This window comes from Cherax quadricarinatus, chromosome 88 (genome assembly GCF_038502225.1).
Source record: "Cherax quadricarinatus isolate ZL_2023a chromosome 88, ASM3850222v1, whole genome shotgun sequence".
Classification (NCBI taxonomy): domain Eukaryota; kingdom Metazoa; phylum Arthropoda; class Malacostraca; order Decapoda; family Parastacidae; genus Cherax; species Cherax quadricarinatus.
This window is the reverse complement of record NC_091379.1, coordinates 15,653,210-15,679,895: the sequence shown is the minus strand read 5'-3', so window position 1 is coordinate 15,679,895 and position 26,686 is coordinate 15,653,210. Positions and strand designations below refer to the sequence as shown.

The window sequence follows — 26,686 nt, the reverse complement described above, 5'->3', positions numbered from 1 at the left end:
TACCAATAATACAGTACCAGTACTTCAGAGTACCAGTACAACTCAGAACCAGTACTAGACAGCCCGAGTACTTCACAGTACCAGTACTACAGTACCAGTGCCTCACAGTACCAGTACTACACAGTAAGAGTGCTACACAGTACCAGTACTACAGTACCAGAACTACACAGTACCAGTAATTCACAGTAGCAGTACTACACATTACCAGTAGTAAACAGTACAATTACTTCAGATAAATCGTACTAGACAGTACCGGTACATCACGGTACCAGTACTACAGTACATGCACTACACAGTACCATTACTTCAGAATACCAGTACTACACAGTACCAGTGCTACTCAGTACCAGTTCTGCAGTACCAGTACTAAACAGTACCAGTACTACAGTGCAAGTTCTGTATAGTACTAGTACTTCACAGGACCAGTAATACACCGTACAAGTACTGCAGGACCACAACTACATAGTACCAGCACTACACAGTAGCAGCAGCTCACAGTACCAGTACAAAACAGTAATAGTACTACACAGCGCAGGAATTATAGAGTACCAGTACTGTACAGTACCATTGCTACACAGTACCAGTACTATATTGTACCAGTAATATAAAACCAGTACTACACAGCACCAGTACTACAGAGTAGTAGTATTTAACAGTACAAGTACAACACAGTACCCTACTACACAGAACCAGTTCTACAATACCAGTACTACACAGTGCCAGCACTACACAGTGCCAGCGCTACACAGTGCCAGCACTACACAGTGCCAGAAATATACTGTGCTAGTACTACACAATACCAGTACCACAGTACCAGTACTGCACAGTACCAGTACTACATATTACCAGTACTACACAGTGCCAGTACTACACTGAGCCACCACTACTCAGTAATAGTACTACAGTACCAGCACTACACAGTACTAGTACTACACGGTAAAAGCACTGCACGATTTAAGAACTACACAGTGCCAGTACTACACAGGACCAGTACTACAGAGTCCCATTACTACAGCACCATTACTACAGTACCAGTACTACACATTACCAGTACTACACCGTATCAGCTGTACACCGTACCAGTACTACACAATGCAAGAGCTACAGTACCAGTGTTACACAGTACCAGTAAAACACAGTACCAGTGCTTCACAGTACCAGTACTACTGTACCAGTACTACACAGTACCAGTAATACAGTGCCTGTACTTTACAGTACCATTACATCACAACCAGTGCTACAGAGTACCAGTATTACACAGTAGCAGTTCTTCACAGTATCAGTACAACACAGTACCAGTATTACACAGTACCAGTACTACACAGTATCAGCTGTACACCGTACCAGTACTACACAAAGCCAGAGTTACAGTACCAGCACTCACAGTACCAGTACAACTCAGCGCCAGTGCTTCACAGTACCAGTACTACACAGTACCAGTAATACAGTGCCTGTACTTTACAGTACCATTACTACACAACCAGTGCTACAGAGTACAAGTATTACACAGTAGCAGTTCTGCACAGTATCAGTACTATGCAGTCACCGTACTACACGGTACCACTACTTTACCGTACCATTACTACACAGTGCCAGTACAAGACAGTACTAGTACTTCACTGTATTAGTAGTACACAGTGCCAGTATTACAGTACCATTACTAAGTACCAGTACTACACAGTACCAGTATTAAACAATTCCAGTACTACTCAATGCCACTGCTACACAGTACCTGTAATACCCAATGCCAGTAATACACAGTACCAGTACTACACAGTACTAGTAGTACACAGTGCCAGTGCTTCACAGCACCAGTAATGCACAGTGCCAGTACTACACCGTGCCAGTACTAGACAATGCCAGTGCTACAGTACCAGAAAATAACAGTACCAGCACTAAAGTACCACTACTACACAGTACCAGTAATGCGCAACACCAGTACTCACAGTGCCCGTACTACACAGTACCAGTACTCCACAGTGCCAATACTACACAGTCCCAGTACTACACAGTACCAGTTCTACAGTACCAGTTCTACAGTACCAGTTCTACAGTGCCAGTACTACACAGTACCAGTTCTACAGAACCAGTACTACACAGTACCAGTTCTACAGTACCAGTACTACGCAGTACCAGTACTACACAGTACCAGTTCTACAGTACCAGTACTACACAGTGCCAGTACTACACAGTACCAGTTCTACAGTACCAGTACTACACAGTACCAGTTCTACAGTACCAGTACTACACAGTACCAGTACTACACAGTACCAGTTCTACAGTACCAGTACTACACAGTACCAGTACTAGACAGTACCAGTTCTACAGTACCAGTACTACACAGTACCAGTACTACACAGTACCAGTACTACACAGTACCAGTACTACACAGTACCAGTTCTACAGTACCAGTACTACACAGTACCAGTTCTACAGTACCAGTACTACACAGTACCAGTTCTACAGTACCAGTACTACACAGTACCAGTACTACACAGTACCAGTTCTACAGTACCAGTACTACACAGTACCAGTTCTACAGTACCAGTACTACACAGTACCAGTTTTATAGTACCAGTACTACACAGTACCAGTTCTACAGTACCAGTACTACACAGTACCAGTTCTATAGTACCAGTACTACACAGTACCAGTACTACACAGTACCAGTTCTACAGTACCAGTACTACACAGTACCAGTACTACACAGTACCAGTTCTACAGTACCAGTACTACACAATACCAGTGCTACTCAGCACCTGTACTACGCAGTACCAGTACTACACAGTACCAGTTCTACAGTACCAGTACTACACAGTACCAGTACTACACAGTACCAGTTCTACAGTACCAGTACTACACAGTACCAGTACTACACAGTACCAGTTCTACAGTACCAGTACTACACAGTACCAGTTCTACAGTACCAGTACTACACAGTACCAGTACTACACAGTACCAGTTCTACAGTACCAGTACTACACAGTACCAGTACTACACAGTACCAGTTCTACAGTACCAGTACTACACAGTACCAGTACTACACAGTACCAGTTCTACAGTACCAGTACTACACAATACCAGTGCTACTCAGCACCTGTACTACGCAGTACCAGTACATCACAGTCTCAGTACTTCTTAATACCAGTACTTCAGAGAACCATTACTTCACAGTACCAGTAATACAGTACCAGTAACTCACAGTACCAGTACTTCACAGTACTAGTGCTACACAGTAACAGTCCTTCACAGTATCGGTACTACACAGTGCCAGTAGTATACCGTGCCAATACTACAGTACCAGTACTACACAGTACTAGTACTACAGTACCAGTGCTACACAGTACGAGTAATACACAATACCAGTACTACAATACCAGTACTACACAGTAGCAGGGCTTCACAGTACCAGTTCTACACAGTACTATTACTACACATTGCCGGTTGTACAGAATACCAGTATTACACAGTACCAGTGCTACAGAGTAGCAGTACTACACTGTGCCAGTACTACACAGTGCCAGTACTAGACTACCTGTACTCCCTGGAACGCAGGAGGGAGAGATACATGATTATATACACCTGGAAAATCCTAGAGGGACTAGTACCGAACTTGCACACGAAAATCACTCACTACGAAAGCAAAAGACTTGGCAGACGATGCACCATCCCCCCAATGAAAAGCAGGGGTGTCACTAGCACGTTAAGAGACCATACAATAAGTGTCAGGGGCCCGAGACTGTTCAACTGCCTCCCAGCATACATAAGGGGGATTACCAACAGACCCCTGGCAGTCTTCAAGCTGGCACTGGACAAGCACCTAAAGTCGGTTCCTGACCAGCCGGGCTGAGGCTCGTACGTTGGTTTGCGTGCAGCCAGCAGTAACAGCCTGGTTGATCAGGCTCTGATCCACCAGGAGGTCTGGTCACAGACCGGGCCGCGGGGGCGTTGACCCCCGGAACTCTCTCCAGGTAAACTCCAGTACCAGTACTACACAGTACCAATACTACACAGTGCCAGTACTACACAGAATCAGTACTGTGCAGTGCTGGTACTACAGTACATGACGTACACAGTACCAGTACTACAGTACCAGTCCTACACAGTACCAGTACTACACAGTGTCAGTACTGCACAGTACCAGTACTACAGTACCAGTCCTACACAGTACCAGTAGCACACAGTACCAGTAGCACACAGTAACTGAACTACAGTACCAATAATACACAGTACCAGTTCTACAGTACCAGTACTACACAGTACCAGTACTGCACGCTACCAGTACTACACAGTACCAGTACTGCAAACTACCAGCACTACACAGTACCAGTACTGAACACTACCAGTACTACACAGTACCAGGACTACACAGTACCCGCACTACACAGTACCAGTACTGCACGCTACCAGTGCTACACAGTACCAGTACTGCACACTACCAGTACTACACAGTACCAGTACTGAACACTTCCAGTACTACATAGTACCAGTACTACACAGTACCCGTACTGCACAGTTCCAGTACTACACAATACCAGTACTACACAGTACCAGTACTACACAGTACCATCACTACACAGTACCAGTACTACACAGTACCAGCACTACACAGTACCAGTACTACACAATACCAGTAATACACAATACCAGTACTACACAGTACCAGCACTACACAGTACCAGTACTACACAGAACCAGCACTACATAGTACCAGCACTACATAGTACCAGTACTACACAGTACCAGTACTACACAATACCAGTACTACACAGTACCAGTGCTACACAGTACCAGCACTATACAGTACCAGCACTACATAGTACCAGCACTACAGTAGCAGTACTGAACACAGTACTAATACACAGTACCAGTACTACACACACAGTACCAGTACTACACAGTACCAGTACCAGTACTACACAGTACACAGTACACTAACACTACCAGTACAGTACCAGTACACTACACAGTAGTACCACCAGTGCTACACAGTACTACACAGTACTACACAGTACCAGTACTGAACACTTCCAGTACATAGTACCAGTACTACACAGTACCCGTACTGCACAGTGCCACACACAATACCAGTACCAGTACTACACAGTACCAGTACTACAGTACCAGTACTACCCACTACTACAGTACTAGTACTACCCACTACTACAGTACCAGTACTACCCACTACTCCAGTACTAGTACTACCCACTACTCCAGTACTAGTACTACCCACTACTCCAGTACTAGTACTACCCACTACTCCAGTACTAGTACTACCCACTACTCCAGTACTAGTACTACCCACTACTCCAGTACTAGTACTACCCACTACCAGTACTGCACAATACCAGTACTACACAGTACCAGTACTACACAGTACCAGTACTACACAGTACCAGCACTACACAGTACCAGCACTACATAGTACCAGCTACTACACAGTACCAGTACCAGTACTACACAGTACCAGCACTACACAGTACCAGTACTACACAGTACCAGCACTACACAGTACCAGTACTACACAGTACCAGCACTACACAGTACCAATACTACACAGTACCAATACTACACAGTACCAGTACTACACAGTACCAGTACTACACAGTACCAGTACTACGCAGTACCAGCACTACACAGTACCAGTACTACACAGTACCAGCACTACACAGTACCAGTACTACACAGTACCAGTACTACACAATACCAGGACTACACAGTTCCGGTACTTCATACTACACAGTGCCAGTACTTCACAGCACCAGTACTACACAGTACCAGTACTACACAATACCAGTACTACACAGTACCAGTACTACACAATACCAATACTACACAGTACCAGTACTACACAGTACTAGTACTACACAGTGCCAGTACTTCACAGCACCAGTAATGCACAGTGCCAGTACTACACAATACCAGTACTACACAGTACCAGTACTACACAGTACCAGTACTACACAGTTCCAGTACTTCACACTACCAGTACTACACAGTACCAGTACTACACAGTACTAGTACTACACAGTGACAGTACTTCACAATACCAGTACTACACACTGCCAGTACTTCACAGTACCAGTACTACCCAGTTCCAGCACTATGCAGTACCAGTACATCACAGTCCCAGTACTAGTCAGTACCAGTACTTCAGCGGACCAGTACTCCACAGTACCAATACTACACAGTACCAGCACTACACAGTACCAGCACTACACAGTACCAGTACTACACAATACCAGTACTACACAGTACCAGTACTACGCAGTACCAGTACCAGTACTACACAGTACCAGTACTACACAGTACCAGTACTACACAGTACCAGTACTACACAGTACCAGTACTACACAGTACACACAGTACCAGTACTACACAATACCAGTACTACACAGTACCAGTACTACGCAGTACCAGTACTACACAGTACTACAGTACCACAATACCAGTACTACACAGTACCAGTACTACACAGAACCAGCACTACACAGTACCAGTACTACACAGTACCAGTACTTCACAGTTCCAGTACATCATACTACAGGTACTTCGCAGAGTACCAGTGCTTTACAGGGTACCAGTGTTGTTACCGTGACTCACGTAGTCTCACACAGACTACAATACAACGTTCTTAGTTACGATACTGTTGAAGTTTGCAATCGATTCCTCGCTGCTAGGTTACAGCATCTAAATAGACCAATCAGCGACGAGGAACAGTAGAGTACCAGTAGCTACCGAACCAATGAACGACGAGGAACGGTAAGGTAGCAGTAGCTAACGCACCAATCAATGATATGGAACGGTAGAGTAGTAGTATCTAACGCACCAATCAATGACGTGGAACAGTAAGGTAGCAGTAGCTAACGCACCAATGAACGACGAGGAACGGTAAGAACACCAGCAGCTAACGGACAAATCAACGACGTGGGGCGGTAAGGTAGCAGTAGCTAACGCACCAATCAACGACGTGGATTGGTAAGGTAGCAGTAGCTAACGCACCAATCAACGAAGTGGATCGGTATGGTAGCAGTAGCTAACGCACCAATCAACGAAGTGGATCGGTATGGTAGCAGTAGCTAACGCACCAACCAACGAGGAACAGTAGAGTACCAGTAGCTAATGGACCAATCAGGAGGGAGTACCAGCAGAGCAGTGGTAGCCAGTAAACCAATCAACAACCAGCGCCGGCAAATTAGTGACAGCTAATGGACCAATCAACGTCCATCAGAGTCCGAGTAATGGCACTTAATGGGTTCTGGTGATAGATAAAATGAAGGAAAATAAAAACTGAGATATTTATTTCCTAAATTAAAAGATTATCTTTTTTTCTTTTTATTTTTTTTTTCATATTTTGTCCGATTTCTGGTTTCATTACATTTTGTACGGATGCACTTTCATTGGTGCCCTGGACACTTATAACGAAAAACTGTGCTAACAACTTCACTATGACTAATGGACGGTAACTTGACTTTAGTTTGGTTATATAGAGGTAACGAAATTTATGAAAGATTTGAGTTGTGTATGTTAGAGAGTTGTCTCTAATAGTCGGTGGCGAGGGAGAGAGATTTTGCTGAGAGAATTGTGAGAGATAGATGGATAGATGGATGGATGGGTAAATTAATACATGTAAATAGATTGAAAAAATAGAACGAGAAAGAAGGCTAAGTTGGTCAGGAAACAGGACAAGTGTTTCCTGATGACCCACATCTTGGGGTTTTGGTCATCTAACCGAGGCCTTCCGCTGGCTTATCGGTTCGCCCTTTTAAAAACTATGATTATGGTTAGAACCACTGAGTTCGAAGGACAGACGAAAAAAGTATAGACAGACTGATATGTAGTTCTCCTTTCACTTGTGTATCTGCTGAAGAGGACCCCAGCAGGGGGTCGAAATATACAAATCAATAAATCTTCCGAGTTTCTGTCTCCATGTACTATTGAGCATATATAGTTACATACAAATTATTTAGGTAAGTTGTGATGCGTGTAAATAACACAGAGCAGGTTTAAGTAAGAGAGACACACGTCTTCTGATGAGTGTGTGGACGGGAGTGTGTGGACGGGAGTGTGTGGACGGGAGTGTGTGGACGGGTGTGTTGGTGCCAACTGGTGTTATTATCTTCAACAGTTTCCACCAGATAAAGGATCAGATTCTTCAAGACTAAGGTGCTCATCACCAACTCCAAGGCTGAAGGACTGATAACTTAACCATACCACGGGTGGGGTTTGTTTGCAATCGTGTCATTACGATTTTGTGAGTCATGCAGACTGATAACCTCATCTTTTGTATGTACTTCTATAGTCTTCCCATTATGTCCTCGAATTTGTATTGATAAAGCCACTGGTTGTTGAAACATCTCCAAATATAGATACCCAGATGTTGTACATGTGTCTAATTCTTCATCAAGTCGGTAGTATACCATTCATGTAGTTTCCACCAAGTTAGTCCTCTCCCAGAGAGAATCCAAGAGCTCTGAAAACTTTGACAGTACTGAGACTTGGAGGTAGCACTTCTGCTGGAGGAGTTGTCCTCTGTTGATGGTGAAGAGCTTTAAAGACACTAGCAAGCTGACGTGTGATAGACGTCAGATGGTTTGAAGTCTTCAAGAGGCTGCAAGTATTCCTCCACCTCCTGCGGGCTGCTCCTCGTTTGTCTCATCTTCGTTCTTGTCTTCGTCATTTTCCAGGACAGTGCCTGGAAGGCTTGTCTTCCTCACAAGCTCGGGTGGAGTAGAAAGAGTCCTGGTGCTGATGGACGTTGTGGGTCTGGAAAGTACCGACCTTCCAGTGAACGGTCTGGAAGTTCCTGCGTGTTGCAGCAGCAGGAACTCCTCGCGTTCCTGAGGGTCAGGAGTGAGGACCTGGATTGCCGGAGGAGCGCTGGGAGTGAATGCTGGGGGAGAAGAAGGGAGCACTGGAGATGCCTCCGGGGATCTCCTAGAAGCGTCAGGAATAAGGGAAAGGGAAGAATTTTCGAAGTGCGGTGAAATATCAGACTCGGACACAGGAGCGTTCCCAGAGGAACCTGAAGGCTGAGGATCTGACGATGTTGAAGCCTGGGTGTAAAACTCCTGCGGGGGTAGATTTTCTCTGCTAATGGTGAAGAGTCCATTCGGTGCCACGGCAGTTGTAGAATAAGAATCTTGAGGCGACATCAAATTCTCTAGAGGTGGAGGATCCGACACCTCCTCCTCCTCCGGCCTAGTAGTTATGTTTCTGATCTTCCCCAAAAGGTTTCTAATCCTTCTTCTCGCACTGTTGAGTCTCTCAGCTTGCTCGGCTTCGCTGATCTCTCGCTGGTACTCCAGCTCCCGTCTCTTCAGGTCGAGGACCATCTCGTAGCTGGGAGGAGGAAGAGCCAATTGACACTCGTCGAATGACGATGGTCCACCAACTCCACTGCTGCCGTTGGGACCTCCAGCCTCTGCAAAACAAGCGCACAAATTAGGATCATCGCCTCTGAAATAAATAAGAAAGGCTTCTTTCTTCATCAGCATATTAAAAAATCTAATATGTATATAATAAGTAAAATTTTTGGATGTAGAATATTAAAGTCAGTCGACGGCACTACTCCACAGGATTATTAGACAATTTATTCTTATAAATCCAGGCCTTAAGTTACTGTTAAACGAGTGATTGTCAGGGATACCAAACTCGATATTTAAGAGTCATACAGAACTTACGAAATGGAAGGTAATCAGGGTTGATTCGAGGAAGGTGAGGGATAGCCCACAATTCCAAGTACTTCCCGTGATGGGTCGCGGGATAACAAATGTCAGCAGTTCACTGACGTGATTGATTGTGAGATGGTGATTGATTACTTTCTATTCCTTCATGACCTTTTCATAAGAAAGATTTTTATTGTTTATTGACGACATTTCCAGCTGTTGTTGGCTGTTATTAAGCTACTAGTGGATAGTAACCCGGTGCTGAAGTGTTCAACACTGGTGCTGAAGTGTTCAACACTGGTGCTGAAGTGTTCAACACTGGTGCTGAAGTGTTCAACACTGGTGCTGAAGTGTTCAACACCGGTGCTGAAGTGTTCAACACTGGTGCTGAAGTGTTCAACACTGGTGCTGAAGTGTTCAACACTGGTGCTGAAGTGTTCAACACTGGTGCTGAAGTGTTCAACACTGGTGCTGAAGTGTTCAACACTGGTGCTGAAGTGTTCAACACTGGTGCTGAAGTGTTCAACACTGGTGCTGAAGTGTTCAACACTGGTGCTGAAGTGTTCAACACCGGTGCTGAAGTGTTCAACACTGGTGCTGAAGTGTTCAACACTGGTGCTGAAGTGTTCAACACTGGTGCTGAAGTGTTCAACACTGGTGCTGAAGTCTTCAACACCGGTGCTGAAGTGTTCAACACTGGTGCTGAAGTGTTCAACACTGGTGCTGAAGTGTTCAACACTGGTGCTGAAGTGTTCAACACCGGTGCTGAAGTGTTCAACACTGGTGCTGAAGTGTTCAACACTGGTGCTGAAGTGTTCAACACTGGTGCTGAAGTGTTCAACACCGGTGCTGAAGTGTTCAACACTGGTGCTGAAGTGTTCAACACCGGTGCTGAAGTGTTCAACACTGGTGCTGAAGTGTTCAACACTGGTGCTGAAGTGTTCAACACCGGTGCTGAAGTGTTCAACACTGGTGCTGAAGTGTTCAACACTGGTGCTGAAGTGTTCAACACTGGTGCTGAAGTGTTCAACACCGGTGCTGAAGTGTTCAACACTGGTGCTGAAGTGTTCAACACTGGTGCTGAAGTGTTCAACACTGGTGCTGAAGTGTTCAACACCGGTGCTGAAGTGTTCAACACTGGTGCTGAAGTGTTCAACACTGGTGCTGAAGTGTTCAACACTGGTGCTGAAGTGTTCAACACTGGTGCTGAAGTGTTCAACACTGGTGCTGAAGTGTTCAACACTGGTGCTGAAGTGTTCAACACTGGTGCTGAAGTGTTCAACACTGGTGCTGAAGTGTTCAACACCGGTGCTGAAGTGTTCAACACCGGTGCTGAAGTGTTCAACACTGGTGCTGAAGTGTTCAACACCGGTGCTGAAGTGTTCAACACCGGTGCTGAAGTGTTCAACACTGGTGCTGAAGTGTTCAACACTGGTGCTGACCTGTTCAACACTGGTGCTGACCTGTTCAACACTGGTGCTGACTTGTTCAACACCGGTGCTGAAGTGTTCAACACTGGTGCTGACTTGTTCAACACTGGTGCTGACTTGTTCAACACCGGTGCTGAAGTGTTCAACACTGGTACTGAAGTGTTCAACACTGGTGCTGAAGTGTTCAACACTGGTGCTGACTTGTTCAACACCGGTGCTGAAGTGCTCAACACCGGTGCTGAAGTGCTCAACACTGGTGCTGACTTGTTCAACACCGGTGCTGAAGTGTTCAACACTGGTGCTGACCTGTTCAACACTGGTGCTGACTTGTTCAACACCGATGCTGAAGTGTTCAACACTGGTGCTGACCTGTTCAACACCGGTGCTGACCTGTTCAACACCGGTGCTGACCTGTTCAACACCGGTGCTGACCTGTTCAACACCGGTGCTGACCTGTTCAACACCGGTGCTGACCTGTTCAACACCGGTGCTGACCTGTTCAACACCGGTGCTGACCTGTTCAACACCGGTGCTGACTTGTTCAGCATTGGTGCTGACTTGTTCAGTACTGGTGCTGACTTGTTCAGTACTGGTGCTGAACCGTTCAACACTGGTTTTGACTTGTTCAACACTGGTGCTGACCTGTTCAACACCGGTGCTGACCTGTTCAACACCGGTGCTGACTTGTTCAACATTGGTGCTGACTTGTTCAACACCGGTGCTGACTTGCTCAACATTGGTGCTGACTTGTTCAATACTGGTGCTGACCCGTTCAACACCGGTGCTGACTTGTTCAACACTGGTGCTGACGTGTTCAACACTGGTGCTGGCTTGTTCAAAACTGGTGCTGACCTGTTCAACACCGGTGCTGACTTGTTCAACACTGGTGCTGACGTGTTCAACACTGGTGCTGACTTGTTCAACACTGGTGCTGACCTGTTCAACACCGGTGCTGACTTGTTCAACACTGGTGCTGACGTATTCAACACTGGTGCTGACCTGTTAAACCTGGTGCTGACCTGTTAAACCTGGTGCTGACCTGTTAAACCTGGTGCTGACCTGTTAACCCTGGTGTTGATCTGTTAAACCTGATGCTGACCTGTTAAACCTGGTGCTTACCTGTTAAACACTGGTGCTGACCTGTTAAACACTGGTGCTGACCTGTTAAACCTGGTGCTGACCTGTTAAACCTGGTGCTGACCTGTTAAACCTGGTGCTGACCTGTTAAACCTGGTGCTGACCTGTTAAACCTGGTGCTGACCTGTTAAACCTGGTGCTGACCTGTTAAACCTGGTGCTGACCTGTTAAACCTGGTGCTGACCTGTTAAACCTGGTGCTGACCTGTTAAACACTAGTGCTGACCTGTTAAACATGGTGCTGACCTGTTAACCCTGGTGCTGACCTGTTAAACACTGGTGCTGACCTGTTAACCCTGGTGCTGACCTGTTAAACACTGGTGCTGACCTGTTAAACCTGGTGCTGACCTGTTAAACACGGGTGCTGACCTGTTAAACCTGGTGCTGACCTGTTAAACCTGGTGCTGACCTGTTAAACCTGGTGCTGACCTGTTAAACACGGGTGCTGACTTGTTAAACCTGGTGCTGACCTGTTAAACCTGGTGCTGACCTGTTAAACACTGGTGCTGACCTGTTAAACACTGGTGCTGACCTGTTAAACCTGGTGCTGACCTGTTAAACACGGGTGCTGACCTGTTAACCCTGGTGCTGACCTGTTAACCCTGGTGCTGACCTGTTAACCCTGGTGCTGACCTGTTAACCCTGGTGCTGACCTGTTAACCCTGGTGCTGACCTGTTAACCCTGGTGCTGACCTGTTAACCCTGGTGCTGACCTGTTAACCCTGGTGCTGACCTGTTAACCCTGGTGCTGACCTGTTAACCCTGGTGCTGACCTGTTAAACACTGGTGCTGACCTGTTAAACACTGGTGCTGACCTGTTAAACCTGGTGCTGACCTGTTAAACACGGGTGCTGACCTGTTAAACCTGGTGCTGACCTGTTAAACCTGGTGCTGACCTGTTAAACCTGGTGCTGACCTGTTAAACCTGGTGCTGACCTGTTAAACATGGTGCTGACCTGTTAACCCTGGTGCTGACCTGTTAAACCTGGTGCTGACCTGTTAAACCTGGTGCTGACCTGTTAAACCTGGTGCTGACCTGTTAAACCTGGTGCTGACCTGTTAAACCTGGTGCTGACCTGTTAAACCTGGTGCTGACCTGTTAAACCTGGTGCTGACCTGTTAAACCTGGTGCTGACCTGTTAAACACGGGTGCTGACCTGTTAAACCTGGTGCTGACCTGTTAAACCTGGTGCTGACCTGTTAAACCTGGTGCTGACCTGTTAAACCTGGTGCTGACCTGTTAAACATGGTGCTGACCTGTTAACCCTGGTGCTGACCTGTTAAACCTGGTGCTGACCTGTTAAACCTGGTGCTGACCTGTTAAACCTGGTGCTGACCTGTTAAACCTGGTGCTGACCTGTTAAACCTGGTGCTGACCTGTTAAACCTGGTGCTGACCTGTTAAACCTGGTGCTGACCTGTTAAACCTGGTGCTGACCTGTTAAACATGGTGCTGACCTGTTAACCCTGGTGCTGACCTGTTAAACCTGGTGCTGACCTGTTAAACCTGGTGCTGACCTGTTAAACCTGGTGCTGACCTGTTAAACCTGGTGCTGACCTGTTAAACACGGGTGCTGACCTGTTAAACCTGGTGCTGACCTGTTAAACACTAGTGCTGACCTGTTCTCCAGGTTACAGTTGCCACAGTAGCCAACAGAATACACGATACAGAACAAGTTATAGTTGCAACAATGTTTCTACAACACTTGATTAAGTCATGGCTGGATAAACACCTTCACAGAGCGAAACGTTGGCATAACAACATCTTGCTGCACAACCTGTGCTTTCCTTTCACGAGCGAGACGTGGTGGAGGCTCGATCCTCCGTCTGCTGAGCGCCACACACACACGCTTTCTATTTGTACTCACCTAAATGATAATTATTATTATTATTATTATTATTATTATTATTATTATTATTATTATTATTATTATTATTATTATTATTATTATTATTATTGTTATTATTATTATTATTATTATTATTATTATTGTTATTATTATTATTATTATTATTATTATTATTATTATTATTATTATTATTATTATTATTATTATTATTGTTGTTGTTATTATTATTATTATTATTATTATTATTATTATTATTATTATTATTGTTATTATTATTATTATTATTATTATTATTATTATTATTATTATTATTATTATTATTGTTGTTATTATTATTATTATTATTATTATTATTATTATTATTATTATTATTATTATTATTATTATTTTTATTATTATTATTATTATTATTATTATTATTATTAATATTATTATTATTATTATTGTTATTATTATTATTATTATTATTATTATTATTATTATTATTATTATTATTATTATTATTATTATTATTATTGTTATTATTATTATTATTATTATTATTATTATTATTATTATTATTATTATTATTATTATTATTATTATTATTATTATTATTATTATTATTGTTATTATTATTATTATTATTATTATTATTATTATTATTATTATTATTATTATTATTATTATTATTATTATTAAAATCAAGGGGAAGCGCTAAACCCGGAGGATTATACAGCGCCTGGGGGGGGGGATGTGGAAGGCATTCAGGCTTAATTCGGGAAACTGGAGCACAGATCCAATTCCCTAAATCAAGAGCCCCTCACCAACATCAAGGAACCTTCCTTGAGGGGCCAGCATCAAGGAACCTTCCTTGAGGGGCCAGCATCAAGGAACCTTCCTTGAGGGGCCAGCATCAAGGAACCTTCCTTGAGGGGCCAGCATCAAGGAACCTTCCTTGAGGGGCCAGCATCAAGGAACCTTCCTTGAGGGGCCAGCATCAAGGAACCTTCCTTGAGGGGCCAGCATCAAGGAACCTTCCTTGAGGGGCCAGCATCAAGGAACCTTCCTTGAGGGGCCAGCATCAAGGAACCTTCCTTGAGGGGCCAGCATCAAGGAACCTTCCTTGAGGGGCCAGCATCAAGGAACCTTCCTTGAGGGGCTCACCTACACGAGAGTGCCGAAATAATTGTAATTTTGACCTGCGGTCTGGAGCTGGCAGGAAAAGGAATGGGGGTGACGGAGACTCACTGTGGTGGATTTTGTACCAAAAGAACCTTAGAAAACTTACCTGACCTTATTATAACAAGCGCAATTTAATTTAGCCTAATCCAAGTGAATATATATTTTAGATAAGTTTACAATAATTTAATAATAATCAAATACGATGAAATATTTTTTTACGTTAAGTTCAGAAAGATTTTTACGAAATTACTGTATACAAAAATTTTCGTTTGCCTTATTCGGCAAGAAGAGCGGTGCTATTTAAGGCAAAAAAGTTAATTTTGAAATATTTTATGTATGCCCCTAGACAAGGCTCCCCGTATATCTTCGTATTATTATAAGCGTGGGGGAGCGTTAAACCCGTAGGATTTTACAGCGCATGTGCGGGGGGGATATGGAAGGTATTCAGGGAACTGGAGCACAAATCCAATTTCCTAGATCAAGAGCCCCTCCCCAGCGTCAAGGAGCCTCCCTGGAGGGGGTATATTTTCGTAAGAATGCAATATAGCCGGGTATATACACTCACGTCTTGTGAATATTTCACTCTTCAGGTGAGCACTCTACAAGATAGATGGCTCCTGACCTCCTGTACTAGGAGTGAAGTATCGACATCAACGCTGTCTAGCTTCCCTAGATAGATGGCTCCTTACCTCCTGTACTAGGAGTGAAGTATCGACATCAACGCTGTCTAGCTTCCCTAGATAGATGGCTCCTGACCTCCTGTACTAGGAGTGGAGTATCGATATCAACGCCATCTAGCTTCCCTAGATCGATGGCTCCTGACCTGTACTAGGAGTGAAGTATCGATATCAACGCCGTCTAGCTTCCCTAGATAGATGGCTCCTTACCTCTTGTACTAGGAGTGAAGTATCGACATCAACACAGTCTAGCTTCCCTAGCAGGAACCATTTTAGCTGACCTAGTGAGTGAGGTGCTCAGCCAGTGGTTGTATCACTAATCTCATCTACGGGAGAAAGAAGTTAATTTCCTGTAGTCTTTTGGCTGCTCTGTGCTTACTTAAATTCACTTCTGGGAAATATGTTGTGGTTGGTCACTATTCTTATGCAAGAAGAATGATGTGTCTGTATATTTCTGGTCACTTGACCTCACTCACCCCTGACTTCACCAGCTGACCTTCCTCACTTTGACTTCACCACATGACCTCCCTCATCACTGACCTCTCCAAATACCTGACCTCCCTCACCACTAACCTCACCAAACACCTGACCTCCCTCACCACTAACCTCACCAAACACCTGACCTCGGATATTTATAAGACTGCGGATAAACATTACTAAAGCATAAGTTCTTCTAGCTTTAAGTATTTTCCAATACCACTTACAGACCCTTAATGTTCGTTACCTAAGTGGTCCACTTAGACCGTTCATTTTTTTCTTAACGCAAAATCGCTCGAAGACGGATTTATCCTGCAGTTGAATATTATTAAAATCTTGAATATCGTAAATATTCAATTGGAAGTATTACTTTTTATTAACGTCAATCACGAACGTAAGATTTATATTTGACTACGAATATCAGAAGCAGCAGTGAAGTGACTATGTCTCTCACAATTGATCTTCTAGTGAGAGAGAAATTAGAGATTTGCAGTGAAAATAAACTGTCGATTTCACTGTATCGTCGACACGTACAACAACTATGTCAGGTGGGGGGGTTTCAAGTCAAACGACTTGGAAAACACGATGTCTGGGCGAAACATCGCCAGTAGATAATAATAATAATATAGTAATATTATTATTAATAATAATAATAATAATAATAATAATAATAATAATAATAATAATAATAATAATAATAATAATAATAATAATAATAATAATAATAATAATAATAATAATAATCTTTATTTACTACCAGTACATGTACAAGGTATACAGACCATAGCTGACATCAGTGACATACTGCTATATAGAAAGCCGCTTGTTATGCTGAGCATTTCCCGCAAATTATGTCAGTTTTGTCCCAGGATGCGACCCACACCAGTCCACTAACACCCAGGATGTGACCCACACCAGTCCATTAACACCCAGGATGCGACCCACACCAGTCCACTAACACCCAGGATGCGACCCACACCAGTCCACTAACACCCAGGATGCGACCCAAACCAGTCCACTAACACCCAGGATGCGACCCACACCAGTCCACTAACACCCAGGATGCGACCCACACCAGTAAACTAACACCCAGGTACCCATTATACTGATGGGTGACCATAGGCAACAGGTGTAAAGAAACACACCCAATATTTCTACCCTCGCTGGGAATCGAACGCAGACCCTCGCCGTGTGAGCGAGAGCTTTAGCGACCAGGTATGTGTCTCTATATCCATCGTGTGGGTATTTTATCCCATCTCTCTCCAACCAGACGAGATATAATTAGTTTAGCAAGCCGATAAAGTGAAGAATGGCAGACTTGTGTTGCACAAGTGTCTCAGTGTTGCACAAGTGTCTCAGTGTTGCACAAGTGTCTCGGTGTTGCACAAGTGTCTCAGTGTTGCACAAGTGTCTTAGTGTTGCACAAGTGTCTCAGTGTTGCACAAGTGTCTCAGTGTTGCGCAAGTGTCTCAGTGTTGCACAAGTGTCTCAGTGTTGCGCAAGTGTCTCAGTGTTGCGCAAGTGTCTCAGTGTTGCGCAAGTGTCTCAGTGTTGCGCAAGTGTCTCAGTGTTGCGCAAGTGTCTCAGTGTTGCGCAAGTGTCTCAGTGTTGCGCAAGTGTCTCAGTGTTGCGCAAGTGTCTCAGTGTTGCCCAAGTGTCTCAGTGTTGCACAAGTGTCTCAGTGTTGCACAAGTGTCTCAGTGTTGCGCAAGTGTCTCAGTGTTGCCCAAGTGTCTCAGTGTTGCACAAGTGTCTCAGTGTTGCGCAAGTGTCTCAGTGTTGCGCAAGTGTCTCAGTGTTGCGCAAGTGTCTCAGTGTTGCGCAAGTGTCTCAGTGTTGCGCAAGTGTCTCAGTGTTGCACAAGTGTCTCAGTGTTGCCCAAGTGTCTCAGTATTATCTAATGCATTTGCCTTTTATGTGGTTCCATTATTCTCTTGTTCTCTCCCAGTTCTCAGTTCTCTTGTTCTCTCCCAGTTCTCAGTTCTCTTGTTATCTCCCAGTTTTCAGTTCTCTTGTTCTCTCCCAGTTCTCAGTTCTCTTGTTCTCTCCCAGTTCTCGGTTCTCTTGTTATCTCCCAGTTCTCGGTTCTCTTGTTATCTCCCAGTTCTCAGTTCTCTTGTTCTCTCCCAGTTCTCGGTTCTCTTGTTATCTCCCAGTTCTCGGTTCTCTTGTTATCTCCCAGTTCTCGGTTCTCTTGTTATCTCCCAGTTCTCAGTTCTCTTGTTCTCTCCCAGTTCTCAGTTCTCTTGTTCTCTCCCAGTTCTCAGTTCTCTTATCTCCCAGTTCTCAGTTCTCGTGTTATCTCCCAGTTCTCAGTTCTCGTGTTATCTCCCAGTTCTCAGTTCTCGTGTTATCTCCCAGTTCTCAGTTCTCTTGTTATCTCCCAGTTCTCAGTTCTCTTGTTCTCTCCCAGTTCTCAGTTCTCTTGTTCTCTCCCAGTTCTCAGTTCTCTTGTTATCTCCCAGTTCTCAGTTCTCTTGTTATCTCCCAGTTCTCAGTTCTCTAGTTATCTCCCAGTTCTCAGTTCTCTTGTTCTCTCCCAGTTCTCAGTTCTCTTGTTCTCTCCTAGTTCTCAGTTCTCTTATCTCCCAGTTCTCAGTTCTCGTGTTATCTCCCAGTTCTCAGTTCTCTTGTTATCTCCCAGTTCTCAGTTCTCTTGTTATCTCCCAGTTCTCAGTTCTCTTGTTCTCTCCCAGTTCTCAGTTCTCTTGTTCTCTCCCAGTTCTCAGTTCTCTTGTTCACTCCCAGTTCTCAGTTCTCGTGTTGTCTCCCAGTTCTCAGTTCTCTTGTTATCTCCCAGTTCTCAGTTCTCTTGTTCTCTCCCAGTTCTCAGTTCTCTTGTTCTCTCTCAGTTCTCAGTTCTCTTGTTATCTCCCAGTTCTCAGTTCTCTTGTTATCTCCCAGTTCTCAGTTCTCTTGTTATCTCCCAGTTCTCAGTTCTCTTGTTATCTCCCAGTTCTCAGTTCTCTTGTTATCTCCCAGTTCTCAGTTCTCTTGTTCTCTCCCAGTTCTCAGTTCTCTTGTTCTCTCCCAGTTCTCAGTTCTCTTGTTATCTCCCAGTTCTCAGTTCTCTTGTTATCTCCCAGTTCTCAGTTCTCGTGTTCTTTCCCAGTTCTCAGTTCTCTTGTTCTCTCCCAGTTCTCAGTTCTCTTGTTCTCTCCCAGTTCTCAGTTCTCTTGTTCTCTCCCAGTTCTCAGTTCTCTTGTTCTCTCCAAGGAATTAATAGTAGATTATTTTATATATTACCTTGACTAGGTCCATTTATTGTTTATTATAAACAATATAAACAGTGTCACAATATAAACAGTGCCACAATATAAACAGTGTCACAATATAAACAGTGCCACAATATAAACAGTGCCACAATATAAACAGTGTCACAATATAAACAGTGCCACAATATAAACAGTGTCACATTATAAACAGTGCCACAATATAAACAGTGTCACAATATAAACAGTGTCACAATATAAACAGTGCCACAATATAAACAGTGCCACAATATAAACAGTGCCACAATATAAACAGTGTCACAATATAAACAGTGTCACAATATAAACAGTGTCACAATATAAACAGTGCCACAATATAAACAGTGCCACAATATAAACAGTGTCACAATATAAACAGTGCCACAATATAAACAGTGTCACAATATAAACAGTGCCACAATATAAACAGTGCCACAATATAAACAGTGTCACAATATAAACAGTGCCACAATATAAACAGTGTCACAATATAAACAGTGTCACAATATAAACAGTGCCACAATATAAACAGTGTCACAATATAAACAGTGTCACAATATAAACAGTACCACAATATAAACATATATATATAGCAGTATGTCACTGATGTCAGCTATGATCTGTGTACTTTGTACATGTACTTGCTGTAAATAAAGATACATTACTATTTAGCTAGGCCTAACAATTCTCAAACAGGGGAACTTTTAACAAACATTATCTCTCAGACCAATGCAGGATTCGAACCTGCATAATCTGTATCAAAGGACACACTACTTTCGCCACTCAACCAAATCCCTGAATTTGGGATCTGGCTGAGTGGAGAAAGTACTGTGTTCTTTCATATAGTGTGCGCAGGTTCGAATCCTGATGTGGACTGAGAGATAACGTTTATATTTAGCTAAGTATTATCTAATGCATTTGCCTTTTATGTGGTTCCATTATTCTCTTGTTCTCTCCCAGTTCTCAGTTCTCTTGTTCTCTCCCAGTTCTCAGTTCTCTTGTTATCTCCCAGTTTTCAGTTCTCTTGTTCTCTCCCAGTTCTCAGTTCTCTTGTTCTCTCCCAGTTCTCGGTTCTCTTGTTATCTCCCAGTTCTCAGTTCTCTTGTTATCTTCCAGTTCTCAGTTCTCTTGTTATCTCCCAGTTCTCGGTTCTCTTGTTCTCTCCCAGTTCTCAGTTCTCTTGTTCTCTCCCAGTTCTCAGTTCTCTTGTTCTCTCCCAGTTCTCAGATCTCTTGTTATCTCCCAGTTCTCAGTTCTCTTGTTATCTCCCAGTTCTCAGTTCTCTTGTTCTCTCCCAGTTCTCAGTTCTCTTGTTCTCTCCCAGTTCTCGGTTCTCTTGTTATCTCCCAGTTCTCAGTTCTCTTGTTATCTCCCAGTTCTCAGTTCTCTTGTTATCTCCCAGTTCTCGGTTCTCTTGTTCTCTCCCAGTTCTCAGTTCTCTTGTTCTCTCCCAGTTCTCAGTTCTCTTGTTCTCTCCCAGTTCTCAGATCTTTTGTTATCTCCCAGTTCTCAGTTCTCTTGTTATCTCCCAGTTCTCAGTTCTCTTGTTCTCTCCCAGTTCTCAGTTCTCTTGTTCTCTCCCAGTTCTCAGTTCTCTTGTTATCTCCCAGTTCTCAGTTCTCTTGTTATCTCCCAGTTCTCAGTTCTCTTGCTCTCTCCCAGTTCTCAGTTCTCTTGTTCTCTTCCAGTTCTCAGTTCTCTTGTTCACTCCCAGTTCTCAGTTCTCGTGTTATCTCCCAGTTCTCAGTTCTCTTGTTATCTCCCAGTTCTCAGTTATCTTGTTCTCTCCAAGTTCTCAGTTCTCTTGTTCTCTCCCAGTTCTCAGTTCTCTTGTTCTCTCCCAGTTCTCAGTTCTCGTGTTATCTCCCAGTTCTCAGTTCTCTTGTTATCTCCCAGTTCTCAGTTCTCTTGTTCTCTCCCAGTTCTCAGTTCTCTTGTTCTCTCTCAGTTCTCAGTTCTCTTGTTATCTCCCAGTTCTCAGTTCTCTTGTTATCTCCCAGTTCTCAGTTCTCTTGTTATCTCCCAGTTCTCAGTTCTCTTGTTATCTCCCAGTTCTCAGTTCTCTTGTTATCTCCCAGTTCTCAGTCCTCTTGTTATCTCCCAGTTCTCAGTTCTCTTGTTATCTCCCAGTTCTCAGTTCTCTTGTTATCTCCCAGTTCTCAGTTCTCTTGTTCTCTCCCAGTTCTCAGTTCTCTTGTTCTCTCCCAGTTCTCAGTTCTCTTGTTATCTCCCAGTTCTCAGTTCTCTTGTTCTCTCCCAGTTCTCAGTTCTCTTGTTATCTCCCAGTTCTCAGTTCTCTTGTTATCTCCCAGTTCTCAGTTCTCTTGTTCTCTCCCAGTTCTCAGTTCTCTTGTTCTCTCCAAGTTCTCAGTTCTCTTGTTATCTCCCAGTTCTCAGTTCTCTTGTTCTCTCCAAGTTCTCAGTTCTCTTGTTATCTCCCAGTTCTCAGTTCTCTTGTTATCTCCCAGTTCTCAGTTCTCTTGATATCTCCCAGTTCTCAGTTCTCTTGTTATCTCCCAGTTCTCAGTTCTCTTGTTCTCTCCCAGTTCTCAGTTCTCTTGTTCTCTCCAAGTTCTCAGTTCTCTTGTTATCTCCCAGTTCTCAGTTCTCTTGTTCTCTCCAAGTTCTCAGTTCTCTTGTTATCTCCCAGTTCTCAGTTCTCTTGTTATCTCCCAGTTCTCAGTTCTCTTGTTATCTCCCAGTTCTCAGTTCTCTTGTTATCTCCCAGTTCTCAGTTCTCTTGCTATCTCCCAGTTCTCAGTTCTCTTGTTATCTCCAAGTTCTCAGTTCTCTTGTTATCTCCCAGTTCTCAGTTCTCTTGTTATCTCCCAGTTCTCAGTTCTCTTGTTATCTCCCAGTTCTCAGTTCTCTTGTTCTCTCCAAGTTCTCTGTTTTCTTGTTATCTCCCAGTTCTCAGTTCTCTTGTTCTCTCCCAGTTCTCAGTTCTCTTGTTATCTCCCAGTTCTCAGTTCTCTTGTTCTATCCCAGTTCTCAGTTCTCTTGTTCTCTCCAAGGAATTAATAGTAGATTATTTTATATATTACCTTGGCTAGGTCCATTTATTGTTTATTATAAACAATATAAACAGTGCCACAATATAAACAGTGCCACAATATAAACAGTGCCACAATATAAACAGTGCCACAATATAAACAGTGCCACAATATTAACAGTGCTACAATATAAATAATGCTGCAATATAAACAGTGCCACGATATAAAAAGTGCCACAATATAAACAGTGCCACAATATAAATAGTGCTACAATATAAACAGTGCCACGATATAAAAAGTGCCACAATATAAACAGTGTCACAATATAAATAGTGCCACAATATAAACAGTGCCACAATATAAACAGTGCCACAATATAAACAGTGCCACAAAATAAACAGTGCCACTATATAAACAGTGCCACAAGATGAACAATGCCACAACATAAACAGTGGCACAATATAAATGGAGCAACACTATAAACAGTGCCACAATATAAGCAGTGCCATAATGGTGCTACAATATAAGCAGTGCCACAATATAAAGTGCTACAATATAAACAGTGCCACAATAGAAAGTGCCACAGTCGAAAGTGCCACAGTAGAGAGTGCCAAGCAAGAAGTTACTCACCTCTACGGAAGACATCAGCTCTGGGGAAGAGACTGAGATGATTGATGACTTCGTTGTAGGACGGTGGATCTGTCAACCAAGATTATTATGACTCACTCTGTCAACCAAGATTATTATGACTCACTCTGTCAACCAAGAATATTACTCACTCTGTCAACCAAGAATATTACTCACTCTGTCAACCAAGAATATTACTCAGTTTTTCAACCAAGAATATTACTCACTCTGTCAACCAAGAATATTACTCACTCTGTCAACCAAGAATATTATTACTCAGTTTGTCAACCAAGAATATTATTACTCACTCTGTCAACCAAGAATATTACTCACTCTGTCAACCAAGAATATTACTCACTCTGTCAACCAAGAATATTACTCACTCTGTCAACCAAGAATATTACTTACTCTGTCAACAAAGGATATTACTCACTCTATCAACCAAGAATATTACTCAGTCTGTTAGCCAAGGATATAGTCTGTCAACAAAGGATATTACTCTCTCTATCAACCAAGAATATTACTCACTCTATCAACCAAGAATATTACTCACTCTATCAACCAAGAATATTAATCACTCTATCAACCAAGAATATTACTCACTCTATCAACCAAGAATATTACTCACTCTGTCAACCAAGAATATTACTCACTCTGTCAACCAAGAATATTACTCACTCTACCAACCAAGAATATTACTCACTCTGTCAACCAAGAATATTACTCACTCTATCAACCAAGAATATTACTCACTCTGTCAACCAAGAATATTACTCTGTCAACCAAGAATATTGCTCACTCTGTCAACCAAGAATATTACTCACTCTATCAACCAAGAATATTACTCACTCTGTCAACCAAGAATATTACTTACTCTGTCAACAAAGGATATTACTCAGTCTGTTAGCCAAGGATATAGTCTGTCAACAAAGGATATTACTCACTCTGTCAACCAAGAATATTACTCACTCTATCAACCAAGAATATTACTCACTCTATCAACCATGAATATTACTCACTCTGTCAACAAAGGATATTACTCACTCTATCAACCAAGAATATTACTCACTCTGTCAACCAAGAATATTACTCACTCTGTCAACCAAGAATATTACTCACTCTGTCAACCAAGAATATTACTCACTCTATCAACGAAGAATATTACTCACTCTGTCAACCAAGAATATTACTCACTCTGTCAACCAAGAATATTACTCACTCTATCAACCAAGAATATTACTCACTCTGTCAACCAAGAATATTACTCTGTCAACCAAGAATATTACTCACTCTGTCAACCAAGAATATTACTCACTCTGTCAACCAAGAATATTACTCGCTCTGTTAACCAAGAATATTATTCACTCTGTCAACCAAGAATATTATTCACTCTGTCAACCAAGAATATTACTCACTCTGTCAACCAAGAATATTACTCTGTCAACCAAGAATATTACTCTGTCAACCAAGAATATTACTCACTCTGTCAACCAAGAATATTACTCACTCTGTCAACCAAGAATATTACTCACTCTGTCAACCAAGAATATTACTCTGTCAACCAAGAATATTACTCACTCTGTCAACCAAGAATATTACTCATTCTGTCAACCAAGAATATTACTCTGTCAACCAAGAATATTACTCACTCTGTCAACCAAGAACATTACTCACTCTGTCAACCAAGAATATTACTCACTCTGTCAACCAAGAATATTACTCACTCTGTCAACCAAGAATATTACTCTGTCAACCAAGAATATTACTCACTCTGTCAACCAAGAATATTACTCACTCTGTCAACCAAGAATATTACTCACTCTGTCAACCAAGAATATTACTCTGTCAACCAAGAATATTACTCACTCTGTCAACCAAGAATATTACTCTGTCAACCAAGAATATTACTCACTCTGTCAACCAAGAATATTACTCACTCTGTCAACCAAGAATATTACTCACTCTGTCAACCAAGAATATTACTCACTCTGTCAACCAAGAATATTACTCACTCTGTCAACAAAGGATATTACTCACTCTGTCAACCAAGAATATTACTCACTCTGTCAACCAAGAATATTACTCACTCTGTCAACCAAGAATATTACTCACTCTGTCAACCAAGAATATTACTCACTCTGTCAACCAAGAATATTACTCACTCTGTCAACCAAGAATATTACTCACTCTGTCAACCAAGAATATTACTCACTCTGTCAACCAAGAATATTACTCACTCTGTCAACCAAGAATATTACTCACTCTGTCAACCAAGAATATTACTTAGTCTTAATGGAAATATTCCCCTTACTATTATTAATTATTATTAAAGAGTAATGACCTCGAAATGACCTATGATTTTCCATGACTTTTCATGACCTATCATGACTTTCCATGACCTACCATGACTTTTCATGACCTACCATGACTTTTCATGACCTATCATGACTTTCCATGACCTACCATGACTTTTCATGACCTACCATGACTTTTCATGACTTAACATGACTTTCCATGACTTAACATGACTTTCCATGACCTACCATGACTTTTCATGACCTACCATGACTTTCCATGACTTAACATGACTTTCCATGACCTACCATGACTTTTCATGACCTACCATGACTTTCCATGGCTTAACATGACTTTCCATGACCTACCATGACTTTTCATGACTTAACATGACTTTCCATGACCTACCATGACTTTTCATGACTTAACATGACTTTTCATGACCTACCATGACTTTTCATGACTTAACATGACTTTTCATGACTTAACACGACTTTTCATGACCTACCATGACTTTTCATGACTTAACATGACTTTCCATGACCTACCATGACTTTTCATGACTTAACATGACTTTTCATGACCTACCATGACTTTTCATGACTTAACATGACTTTTCATGACTTAACACGACTTTTCATGACCTACCATGACTTTTCATGACTTAACATGACTTTTCATGACTTAACATGACTTTTCATGACTTAACATGACTTTTCATGACTTAACATGACTTTTCATGACTTAACATGACTTTTCATGACTTAACATGACTTTTCATGACTTAACATGACTTTTCATGACTTAACATGACTTTTCATGACTTAACATGACTTTTCATGACTTAACATGACTTTTCATGACTTAACATGACTTTTCATGACCCTCCATGGCCCCCATGGACTCCCATGACTTTTCATGACCTCCCATGTACTCCAGTGATCTTCCATGTACTACAGTGAACTCCCATGCCCTTCCATGTACTACACTGAACTCCCATGTTCACTGAGCTCCGATGACCTCCCATGTTCTCTACTGACCTTCCCTGACCTCCCTTGTACCCTAACGTGCTCCAGTGAACCCCCGTGTACTCTATAACTCTTCCAGTGAACCCCCGTG

The 26,686-nt window shown here is 42.6% G+C and overlaps 1 protein-coding gene across 1 annotated transcript in view; it reads right to left on the bottom strand.

The window, feature by feature from the left end:
• Nucleotides 1-8,317: 8,317 nt before the first annotated feature.
• The window catches only part of LOC128698453 (histone-lysine N-methyltransferase 2D-like), a 25,167-nt gene continuing 6,798 nt past the window's right edge, over nucleotides 8,318-26,686 (bottom strand). The window contains exons 2-3 of the mRNA XM_070104032.1: nucleotides 23,276-23,344; nucleotides 8,318-9,424 (exon numbers count right to left, since the gene is read on the bottom strand). Coding sequence (XP_069960133.1) covers nucleotides 8,604-9,424; nucleotides 23,276-23,344 — 890 coding nt within the window. The 3' untranslated portion in view covers nucleotides 8,318-8,603. The remainder of the gene's footprint in view (nucleotides 9,425-23,275; nucleotides 23,345-26,686) is intronic.